This window comes from Hakea prostrata, chromosome 5 (genome assembly GCF_041222555.1).
Source record: "Hakea prostrata isolate BN-2017 chromosome 5, UWA_Hpros_2, whole genome shotgun sequence".
In the NCBI taxonomy this organism is placed as follows: Eukaryota; Viridiplantae; Streptophyta; class Magnoliopsida; order Proteales; family Proteaceae; genus Hakea; species Hakea prostrata.
The window spans coordinates 313,936-326,658 of NC_142604.1; the positions used below are offsets into that span (position 1 = coordinate 313,936).

The 12,723-nt window shown below is 41.5% G+C and overlaps 1 protein-coding gene across 1 annotated transcript in view; it reads left to right on the top strand.

Annotated features, from left to right (window-relative positions):
• PPC4 (phosphoenolpyruvate carboxylase 4) overlaps positions 1-12,723 on the top strand; it is a 58,106-nt gene extending 45,383 nt beyond the window's left edge. Inside the window, exon 20 of the mRNA XM_089156224.1 lies at positions 11,424-12,723. Within this exon, the coding sequence (XP_089012350.1) occupies positions 11,424-12,248 (825 nt within the window). The 3' untranslated portion in view covers positions 12,249-12,723. The remainder of the gene's footprint in view (positions 1-11,423) is intronic.

Genomic DNA, 12,723 nt, shown 5'->3' on the forward strand with positions numbered 1-12,723 from the left:
CTGATCATTTGTCTATAAAATATGAGTACCTGTAGAGGGGATTGCCAATGGAGGGAGGTTTTGGGCAATTTGCTTAATCTTCTTTATTGCCTGGGTGTGTTGTTTTGTCCATCTGGGAGCATTTTTCTTGAACTGATCATACAATAGCTGGGTGTATTTGGCCTTACGGGGAATAAATTTTGTCATGTAATTCACAATGCCAAGAAACTTGTGAAGTTGGGGAATTGTGAGGGTGTCAGGGAAGTCAAGGAAAGACTTGCCAATTTGGGGTTGAAGAGCATAAGAACCATTGCTGATGGTGACACCTAGGAAGTTAATGGGGGATGTAGCCATATTGAACTTTGTGGGAGATAGCATCACGCCTGCTTCTTTAGTGATCTTGTAAAATTGTTCCAACAACTGTTTATGGTCTTTAAGTGTATTCGAGAACAACAAAATGTCTTCAATGTTGATTAAAGCCTGATTTTCAGTGGAAGCATATAGTCGTAACATGGCCTTTTGGAAGAGAGAAGGAGCTATCTTAAGACCAAAGGGTATGACTATCCATTGGAGATGGTGACTAGGGATGCAAAATGCCATTTTGTGCCTTTCATCGGGATGAATGCCAAGTTGCCAAAATAGTCAAATTTGCTAAAAATCTGGGCAAAAGACAACTGTGCCTAAAGTGTTGGCCTGTGGGCAGAGGAAATTTATCATCTGCAAGGAAAGCATTTAAAAGTTGGTAATTAATGACAATGTGAAGTTTGCCTCATATCTATTTTGCTCTCTTGTTTACATAAAATGCCTCACAAGCCCACTGGGAAGGTGTGGGTTCGATCAATTGCTGGGCCAATAGTTGCTAGATTTCTTGTCGGGCTATGGCAAGGTGTGCACGGGTTCATTCCGAATGACTCGCTTTGGTTGGATTGACATCCTCATTTTTCTTAAAGGGGAGCTAGATAAAAAATGCAGAATTATGCCAAAGGGGATGTGCACACTTATGGAGGAGTTCTATATGATTGGAACCACAACAATCCCTTAAAGACCTTTGGCGAAGGTCATCAAAGGGGAGAGTGATGAAAAGCCGTGGAATGGTGGTCCATGGAAGAAATTGTTTTTTGTAATAAGACTTGTTTGTCCCCAATGGAGTGATGACAACCTTTTAAGGATATCAAATCCTATGAGAAGATCTTTTCCTAGAAGATGAGAGCCCAATACAATATGGTGGAGGACCAATATAGGGAAGATTTTGATTTTGATGGGATTCTTGGTTACGAGATTTATAGAGAAATATTCTTCATTTGTAGCTAAAATGGGTTGATGGCAAGATTTCCACGAATCGGAGGGTGAATGTCAAAGGATAGCATGGTGAAGGAGGGGCCAAGTATAAAAATATGCATTAACTTTGATTGGTCTTGTCCATGAGGTTTCTTGAATGGTTACGGGGGCTAAGGGGAGAATGATAGGAGCTAATTTGTAGGCTGGTTTGGATTGGGAAGGGAGAGAAGGTAAAACATCAGGTTGAGTTACCTGGTATATGAGGCCAGTATCTTCATCAGAAGTAGAGGATTCTTGCTTTGAGTGATCTTCTGGTATATCAATCATGAAGAGAGTCGCATCATCTTCATCATTACAAAGACTATAGAGAGATTCAACATCAATATCAATATCATCCAAAGATGTGAATTCCAGAAGGAACTGATGAGCCATTTGGATAAGTTTCTCTTTCTTCTGCTTAAGATCTATTCTGGGGCAATTTTTGGCAAAATGACCTTTCGGCCCACAAACATAGCATTTTTCAAAACTCTTTCCTCTAGACTTTTTTCGTCTAAGAAACTTCCAATTCCTTGCGGGGTTCTGTTTGAAAGCAGATATAGCCTTGGATTTCTTTGCACTAATCTTCTAAGGTTTAGAGGATTTTGAGAACACCTTCTTGAAGTGGGATTTCTTCTTAGTAGGACACATACAATTGGAGTCTTTGCATTTGATCTGGAGGTGGAATGTATTGCAAGAAGTACCAAGTTTGACTTAGGTCTTTTCCCATTGTTGTAGGAATGTGTGTTGATGGCATAGCTTTTCCAAAGAGGATAAGATGGCTTGATAAAGTTGGCTAACAAAACTTGAATCAATAGTCTGTCCTTTGGTTGCAAGATCTTTGAGAGGATTAGTGCTAAGGGGTTCAGGGAAGGAGTTGACAAAGACTTGCTTAAGATTCCGATCATCAAGTCCAACAAGAACAAAGAACTTGGGTAACATGCGCTTGTAGTGTTTTTGGAGGTCTATTCTATCCAAAGAACAACATTTCATTTTGAGAAAATCCGCTCGTTCTTGAACATTACGTTCAACTAAGTCTCAAAGAAATTGACTGTATAGAGCAAAAATGAACTGAGACAGAGGAAGTTGAGTCTATTGCAATTGTCAGTATGCTCCAAGACCAATATACCATTCTCTTAAGGTACCAATAGCATAAGCTAGAAATTTATAGATGGTTGTGCTATCAGTGGAACCTTCATGTAAGCATTCTGCTATAAGCCAACCATGAAATTCTTGAAATCTAGCTGGCCATTCAGTAATTGGAATATCATCCAGGGTGAAGAAGTGCTTAGGCACATAATTGCCAAAGGGAGCATAAGCAGGTGTGAATGGTGCTTGCGGAAGAATTAGAGGAATTGATTCTTCTGCCACAGGATCCTCTACATCATCCACAATAGGAGGATCTGGTGTAGAAACATTTGGATTGGCTGAAAAAAAATGTTTTAAGAATAAAGGTTTGAGACTCGATGTCAAATTCAGGCTCAGATGAATTAGGGGATACGGCTTTACAGGGAAGTACCAGGGGTTTTGGTGTTTGAACAAGAGTGTGGAGAAAGGAAGTTGACACATTTGAATTTGTCGGAGGCTCAAGGGATCCACACAAAGGAGGTGTAGAAGATGTGGGTGGAGGCTTTCTTTTTGCTAGGTTTTGTTGCTGTTCACATAATTCTAAGAAGAGGTCTGTGGGAAACTCTCTATCATTAGAAGAAGAAATTAACGTTGGAAAATCGGAGACTGGTGGAACTGAAGCCGGAGAGGACTGTTGGGCAAAATCCTGAAGGAGGTCAAAAGAAGGGTAGGAAGGTTTGGGAAGTGATGGCAGAACATACTGATACAGTGTTTGAACCTTCTTAGGCATATACTGAGGAACTGTAGGAACAAAAGAGGAGGCAATTGCCTGAAGTTTTTGTAATTGTTGTTGCCTTTGCTGGAGTGGAGATTCATAAAACCGTTTCTCCTTTTCTTTAGCCACCATAGTGGAAGAAACTGCTAGGACATTGGGATTCATGGCTAACTGCATGAGTTCATTGAGTAAATGTTCAACTTTGCCACGTAAGAAACGAAGATCAGCACTGACTTGCATCAGTTGCATGGAGTTATTTTCTTGATAAACAACAATCTTCTATAGGTACTGATTCTGAATAAGAGCATTTTTTGCTTGCCAATCAGAGCTGCTTCAAGAGTAGAATTCTCAATCTTGTGGCCAGCTAGGGTAATAGTATTGGGAGGAGTAATTTTCCAAACATGCTTTAGGTGTTGTTCATCTTCAAAAGTTTCAGCAGCTGGGAAAGACTTGCTAATGGAGGAGGAACTTCCATGCATCATGAAGGATGGATGAGAAGATGAATATCTGGTAAAGATTCTTCTGGAGCTTGGCAACAACCAAGGAGGCATGGTTTATTGGATCCATATTCAACAATAAACTGGTATTTACTGGGTGTATCTCCAAGAGGACCCACATTAGGGCATCCTGCACAATAATGAGCCCAAAGAGGATCACGAGCTCGATGTGAAAGTGACTTCTTCTTCAATCTTGGAGAGAGTAAAAGAAGCATCTTCTTCGCAAAGGCAGTCTTGGCAATCGGAGATATAAAAAAACTTGTGTCCGGAAGAAGATTTAAAGGCATAAATAGGAGACCCATCTGGAGAAAAGAACTTTATCGGTACCTGAGATAGCTACGGTTGTTGTGGGAATTCCAAAGGAAGAATCATGAAAGCAGTTGGCTTGGGGAACCGGATCTCAATTTGTCCTTCTTTAAGCTGCCTATACGTTGGATTTGTAGAAGTTAAGGCTGGAGACTGCTCTGGTTCAACATGAATAGCCTCATAATTGGGGATCCATGACTTAAGAAGAAGTTGTACAAGTTCTTCACGAGGTATTTGCCTTGAGTTGCAATTACTGACTGGTTGGCATCTACCTTGATGAAAAGAGCATCTTTGGTATGTCTGGTATCCAAATCAAGAGAGTGATTCTGAAGTCTCTAACACATCTGGTAATGGAGAGTTGCTGCAATGCAATGGACCCTGTTGCCTGAGGAGCACCAGTAATATGTTCCAGAAGCTTTCAAGCTTAAGGAAGTAATGGATCTGCCAGCGGAATATTGTAGTTGGGAAAGATAGTGAAGAACACTGTGTCAGCATTTAAAGTAGTCTGAAGATGACTGATAATAGCATGTTGGTACTTGAGAAATCTTGAATTGAGAACATCAACATGATAAACTGTTGGAATTCCTCTTCTTCCATGAAAAGTGATAGAGAGACGGAGAGCACCAAGATGAAGGTGTGTATAACCTTGATAAGCCATTGCTTGATGAGATCTGGAGACATCAATAATAAAGTACTGTTCTTTGCTTGACGAATCCACATGAAACTGCGAAAAACTACTTGCTTGAACAATCTCCTTAATGGTCGGTGTCTTGCAAGGCTTGAGCAAGGTTTTGATAGTTTTGGATTCTAAGATTTTTGGAAAAATAGAATAGGGGTTTAAAAGAAGGAAATTAGTGGGATGGATTTGATTTGCTGAAGGTACTTTTTCTTGATCAGGAACATAGTTAATCTCATAAAGGAGATCAACCTTAGGGTTTGAGGAAAGAGTGACTGGTGTTAAACCATGTTGAGAAATATGAAATTGGTAGAATGGCTTATTGATCAATGATCTCAAGCCCTCTATTTATAATTTGGAAAGTAGACTATTACAAGGATATTTACTGATGCACTCAATTTAACTCCTATCTAACTCTTTTGCTCTATTCCACCTCCCCCTCTGGGCTGGTATCCCTGTCCCTTCTCTAACTCTCCGTCTCTTTTTCTTAACTTATGATTTTTTGCCTTTGCTTCTTTGCTTTGTCCTCTCTTTCGCTTTTGTCTCGCCCCGAGGTTCTTTTTGGCTTTTCTCCTCGGGTTTTTTTGGGTCTTCTGGTCCGTCTTTTGATTTGTGTGTTGATCTTGGGTTTGCGTCTCGGTGGTTTTCTTGCTCTCCGGTTGATCTTCTGGTCTCTTTTGCGGTTAGATCTCGGTTCTTGGCTCTCCGTTCGTCTTCTCGGTCGATCTCTTGCTTTTCTCCGTTTCGGGTGGACCTTTCGGTACATCATTCTCTGAGTCTCTGGGCATTGTTGTTTTTCTCCCCTCCGTGTGCTTTCCGTGGGCTGGATCCCTTGATATGGTCCTGGTCCACGTGTATGCTTGCAATTCGCCTGGGCTTGGGTTGTATGGTAGATAAGTATCATCAATCTATCTTTGGTTGCCGAGCCTCGGTGCCGTGTGTTTGATATTACCTTGGCCGGTTGATGTAGTCGCGTGATCCTCCATCGGCTCGGCTAGTCCATTTACCCGTCCAATCTCCTTCCCGTCTGGTAGCTGGTGGGTTGTGTTGCGTGTCGGCTGTCCGACTGTCGTCGCGGTGCACTCCTCGTGCCACTCTCGGTGTGGACTGTCTCTTCTCTTTGTGCTCGTTTTTGCTCAATCGGCTTCCTGCTTTCAACATTTCCTTGTTGTTGGTTTTCGGTGCTCACCTTGCTTTCCTTGCCGTGTTTGTGTGCTCGTGCTGTTTCTCCATTAGTTGCTGCTTCGCGACTTTCCTCCCTGACGAGCTAGCTGTTCTAGTGTAGGGCCTTACTTGCACTCGATCGATCGTATTCCCGTTCAACCTGCCGGTCATATCTCGAATCTTATCTGTCTTCTTATATGTCGCCCTCATCTGGATTGTGGGGTGATATCCCTTGTCCAACTCTTGCCAGTCGCCTCGCTTGTGGCCCTGTTCCTTTGGGTATCTCGTGGCTTCTTTCGTAGCTCGTCCGTGCATCATTCCCCCTGTCCATATGTTTCTGTAGCCTTCGTTTGGGCTGCGTGTCGTTGGTCCCCGGCAATATTTGGATGCTGGTTCGGTACATAATGAATCATTTGATATCCATTTATCTTGTAACACCTGCGGTTGGGTTTGATAGTGGTGCTCGTATGTATCCAACTAGTCCTCTTCCGGCATGTCGGTCAGACCGATCAAGTAATTTGTGCCGTCAATCTTCCAAGAGTATGAAGGTAGGATATTCGGATCCGTGGCGTGTTCTTTGTGGCTGCCATGTTGTGAATTGTCTCGGTTCTTTAGTCTTCACCCCTTCGTGCTGATGTCGCAGTGCCGCCACCACCTGGTTATATCCCCCCTTTTATCTTTTTTTTTGTTTAAATTACGACAAGTCCCTAGAGCTGAATTACAAATAGGTCCCTATAACTATTTGAAATCACAAATAAGCCCCCGGATTATCTGTTTACAACCAAACCCCTAAAAATATGGGAATTTGCATGTAGGTCCCGGGAAGTAAATTTATCAAAAAGTCCCTCACCATCGTATTCTGTTTCTTCCTCTTTTTTCGGGGCATAGAGCGGTAGCTAGGGAGATAGCTAGGTATGATTCGATCGTTGGGGCTTGTTCGATTCAGGTAGGACTTGATTCAAGGTTGGGAATCAGATGAAATTTGACGGAGCGAAGTTTCGAAGAGCTAGAACTCACTGTGATTACGATCGATATTCTGCGATTTGGGTGTGATTAGGCGCGATATGCTGCAATTCAGACAAGTGATGGGCCAGCTGTTTGTATTCTGCGATTCAGCGTTCGAGGAAACTGTGTTGGCTGCGAGTATATTCTTGGCTGAGCAGCAGTTGCAGAGCAGGCAGCACCACAGCTGTGAATCTGTTCTTGACGCAGGAAGCAGCAGCAGTAGTGCAGCAAAGCAGGAGCAGCTTTTTCTCTTCTGGTTTCCTCTGTTTTCTGTTACTGCTCTTCCCTTGAGACGGTAAGTCCCTAGAAGCTAGAAGCAGATTGATTCTTTCTCTTCCTTACTTTTTCTTTTTTTGTTTCTTTGGTCGATGGCAGAAGCAGCGATGAGAGCAGCACAGCAGCACAGCAGCACCAGTAGCAGCAACGATAGCAGTACCAGTAGCAGCGGTGGTAGCAGCAGGGTTCTTGACGATAGCAGCGGCTGTAGCAGCGGTGGTATCAGCAGGGTTCCTCTTCTCTTGTTCTTTCCTTTCCCTCCTTCTGGTTTTGGAGATCGATAATTGCAGCAAATTTCTAAATTTGAGTTTCTGCGATAGTTGCAGAAAAAAAAACCTGCGATGGGTTTGAAAGAGAGAAAAAAGAAAGAAGAGAGAAAAGAAAAAATCCTAATCGAATTGAGGCTCTGATGCCATGTTGAGAAATATGAAATTGGTAGAATGGCTTATTGATCAATGATCTCAAGCCCTCTATTTAATATTAAGTGGAAAGTAGACTATTACAAGGAATAGAAGTTTACATGAATGCAAACTCGAATTTAACTCCTATACAAACTCTTATTAGACTCCTAATAGAATCCAACTAACCAGATACAGAGGATGAAGAAGAGGTAGAATTTCTTGGGGGTTGAACACAACCTTAAGATAGGGGATGCAGATAAGAGATTGCAGGCATAAAGATCAACAATAGCTAAAAGAGTAGTTAGATGTGTTGCTTGTGGAAACCGAAGGTCTAGATAAACCTTTATCTAAGATTCCAACTCATTCTAAGCTTAACCAGGGCGACAGGCATCAACAGAAGAGAAGCCCTCCTTTGCTCAAGGACCTTTTACGGAAGAACCATAGATAAGTAGATCAGGCACCTGGTTCTGAAAGAAACACATGAAGAGACTCTAGAAGCCATAAAAGATCTAAAATGTCATAGATCTAAACACTGCAACCTCTATCTTAAGAGTTGCAAATGAAATTAGAACATAGTAGAAGAAGAAGAATGCGTGCAACACCACCCGTCACCTTGGTTGATCAGTGTGATCCCAAGTCCTTTATTTTTAATGAAGTGGAAAGAGCACTATTACACAAATATCCTTGGGTGAGAAACAGAAAATTACACGAATCAAAACTCCTAATAAAACTCAACCAACAAATAATATAGCATCATATTATCAAAGCCACAAAGAATTCAATTTTCCAAAATCTCAAATGTACTTAGAAATGAATAAATATTGCAGGAGGAAGCAGAACTCTGATGATCCTGATATTAGCATCACCCTAGAATATCGATTCAGGATATACTAGGAGCCCCACCATAAGGTGGTTTAGTCAAATACTCCATTTCCTTAGCAGTGATATAAACCTAAGCTCTTGTAGCCGAGAGAAGATAGCTGGATGCTTGCCCAAGCTTTTGATAAACATGATCTGAACAGTAATATTGTCCACTGGAGGTTTTCAATCATCCATGATGCATAGGATGCTCTAAACAATAGTATATCACCATATATTAAGCAGCCACAAAGAACACAAATTTACCAATATCTCGAATATACTCACGGAGGAGTAAATGTAGAGGGAGGAAGCAAGAATCTGATCAGCCTGATATTAGCAATTTAGTACTGAGGAACCTTAGAATAGGGACCAACAGTTCCTCACACAGCTCCCTCAGTCACCACCACCTTGCCCCTCCCCCTCTCCTTCAGAAAGTTAAATATTAAAGAAACAAGCCTCCAAATCACCACCCCCCCCCCCCAAAAAAAAAAAAAAAAAAAAAAAAAAAGAGGAGTCTTGATTCCAATGCTCAGATCAAAGGTAATTGAGAGAAAAATGCTGCCAGGATAAATTCTCTACCATAGGAAAATATGACTGGTGACTGTCTGAAATTAAGGGGAAAAAAAAGCTCAAATTTTCAATTTAATCCAATTGCTGGAACAAGATTAAGCATGGAAAAACAGAGTATTGCTGGGAGACTTCTCCAGTATTAGATGGCAGTATCCAAAGGCCTGAATCAATCTCAATCTTGTGCATAAGATTCTTCTGATGTGAAACCCAATTTTAGGGGTTAGTGTTTTCTTTGAAGGTTCCCTAAAATTTAGGGTTTGCCTAGAATCTTCCAGCGATAAACCAACAATTTTTTGGGAAGTCTTTGGGTTTGCTCTAAAATAGACGGGGTTGGAGGGAAGCACTAGGGAATATGAGATGGGTTCTTATGAGATGATGGGAAAAACCTAAATAGTTAATGAATAATGGAGAAAGGATATTAACGATGGAGATCCAACTATAGAGGTTGTGGGTAAAGTATAGGTTTAACAAAATTATATGGGAGGAATAGGCAAAAGTTTTAGGCTTAACAAATTCTTATGGGTTGACAAGTAACTTTTCTATCTCTTTTAGATCTTCCTTTTCTTTTCTTTTTTTCTTCTTTCTTCTTCTTCTTCTTCCTCCCTCCCCCTTTTTGCAGTTTCCTTTTTTCTTCTTTCTTCATCTTTTTTTTTTTTTCTTCCTGTTTTTCTGTTGCTGCAAGGAAGAGGAGACACAGAGAGGGGCCCACAGAGTTAGGACGGAATGGAGGGTGCCGTAGGGGAGGGGAGGGGTGGTTGTAGGGGATAGGGGATAGGGCATAGGGGAAGGGGTTGGGGGTGTCATAGGGTCCTTAGGGAGGCTGCTGCCTGGAAGGGGCAGGGGAAGGTTGGGGGGTGGGGAGGGTGCTGCGGTTGCTAAGACAGAAGGAGAAGGGGAGGGGATGGCCTGCGATGGTAGGGGGAATTGCTTTGGTCCTAGGTAATTAATGCACAGGACAGTCCTAAAGCCGTTGGATGGTCGCCACATGGTCAGGTTTGAAATCCCAACCACTTAAGTGAAAAAATATGCAACAAGTGGTTAGGATTTTAACCCTGACCACGTGGCGACCATCCAACGGCCGCAGGACAGTCCTACAGATTAATTATGCAGTACCGAGGCAAAACCCAATGGTAGGGGAGAGAGGGATAGAGGGCTGGGGGTTGTTTATTTGTAAATTGTAATCTTGCTGGAATTTCTGGAAGAAGATAGAGTACTGGAAGAAGAGTGCTAGACATATTGTTGTTGCTGATCTTTGAAGAAGAAACTTGACTCTCAATTGTGGCCCCCTCAACCGGAACCACGATCCTCAACTCAAATAATCTTATTCAAATAATCAGACTTAAGAAACTTATAAAGAAAGAACAGGCTATTTATAGCCTACTAAAAGACTCCAAACAAATGGGGTTTCCTTTATAGATTAGGATCCCCTATACGAAAGATCTAATGGACTCTAATTGACCTATGCTGAATAAGACCGTAATTATTGAAAGACTCTGACACGTACTGGAATTAAAAGAACTAAGACTCCCATGCTGAAATTAATACTTAATTATCCAAAAACAGGTGCTGAAATTAGTCTGGGGAGAACAAGGACAAAATTGTACCCACCCCCCAATGTTTTGGCCAGCCTGGGGAGGCTTCCCCCTAGGTGACAGTTTTGGGCCCCACTTAGGGTTTCAGCCAAGGGGAGGGTTTTGGTTCACATCACCTTCTTTTTTCGCTAGAGGTGTATAAGATCCTTACTGATAAGGTTAACAATCCAATGGAAAAATCAGAACCAATAGATTGCCTTGGGATTAAAATTTATTTTAATTGATTTTAGCAAAACTTACTCCAAAAATAATGGTACCACAGGGATGATAAACCAGTAACTATTCTTCAAGTTCTAGATAAAACTGCTCCATGAAATTGTTGTAGTAGATCAACTCTTTATGTAGGTAGCATAAACAAGAGAGAACCTAATTAATATTTATACAGGTTATAACTAGGATATCGTATGTAGGTATATTGCATAGTTTGCTGTAAACCAAGGAAAAAGTTCATAGAAGGCTATTGGAACAAGTGTTGAAGGGATTGCTGATGAACCTTGCTCTGATACCATGGGATTATATCAGAGATGATACAACCAACAAGGAGGGAGGGAGGGTCTTAGTGTGATCCTAGTCTAATTACAAAAAGAAATACTAGAAAAGTGAAAGTTAAAGACAATATGGCTAAGCTATTAGATACTGGCTAAACTAAGCTAATAAACACAATCCCATTCTACACTGTTATATGGAGGACCATGGAGTTCCACTGCATTATTCACGCTCTAACCTGATCTGTGTGCATAGCTATTTAATCTACACCATTTTATGTTGTTGAGCTTCCATAAATTACTTTAAAAAAAATTGCCCCTTGGGTTTCTTGTGTCAACGTCTAAACTAAAGGTTTTTATCTTCCAAATTTCTGCTCCTCTGTTTGCTGTTGTATTTGTTGAAGGTTGAAAACTACTAGTAATTTTGTTCTTCATTAATTACTGGTATTGGCAGGGTACACTCCGCTCAACAGAGCAGGGAGAGATGGTGCAAGCTAAATTTGGACTGCCCCAGACGGCTGTGAGACAGATGGAGATCTACACAACAGCTGTGCTGCTTGCAACCCTTCGGCCCCCACAGCCCCCTAGAGAAGAGAAATGGCGTAATCTTATGGAGGAGATATCGGCAGCCAGTTGTCGCCATTACAGGAGTACTGTATATGAGAATCCAGAGTTCCTTGCCTACTTCCAGGAAGCTACCCCACAGTCTGAGCTTGGTTTTCTTAACATAGGTAGTCGACCTGCAAGAAGGAAAAATTCGATTGGAATTGGACAACTTCGGGCGATACCATGGGTATTTGCATGGACCCAGACACGGTTTGTACTCCCTGCTTGGCTTGGTGTGGGTGCTGGTCTTGAAGCGGTATGTGATCATGGATGTACAGAGGACTTGAAAGCCATGTATCAAGAATGGCCTTTCTTTCAGTCCACCATAGACCTCATAGAGATGGTATTGGGGAAAGCTGACATCCCTATAGCCAAGCACTATGATGAAGTGCTAGTGTCACCAAGCAGGAGGGAGCTTGGTGCTCAGCTAAGGAGGGATCTAGTAACAACAGAAAAGTATGTGCTGGTGGTTAGTGGCCATGAGAAACTCTCTGAGAACAATCGGATTTTGAAACGACTTTTTGAAAGCAGACTCCCATATCTCAACCCAATCAACATGTTTCAGGTCGAGATACTGAGGAGGTTAAGATCTGATGATGATAACCGTAAACTTCGAGATGCATTACTTATTACCATAAATGGGATAGCTGCTGGCATGAGGAACACAGGTTAACTGCTATATACATGTCCAGCTTCAAAGACCGAACATAGATAGCCTGGTAAGCTGGTCAGAGACTCAGAGTTAGTGTCTTCCATTTGCTCATTTTCTGTTAAGTTGATCAATATGGAGTTTGTATTTGAAGTTGATTAAAGATGTTCTATTAGGTTTGACCAAAAAGTTCTGGTCCTTGTATGGATGATAAAGGTTTATCAATACTGTTATGACATGCTACATGCAAACCTGTGAAGCAGGACGAAACAAAACCTAGAACAACTTCCTTTACTTGGAGCCAGATGGCCTTTGTATAACAATGTGTTTAATAGTTGAATGAGAAGTTTCATTTTCTCTGGACATTATGGATGCAAATTTCTTAATATTTGATATGTTGAAGTAAGAGAGATGTTTCATATAGAACATTTCCTACTTGCTTACTATCAGTAGACAAATGATGTTGCCATTTTCTCCGTCCGATAAAAGAGGTCATGGT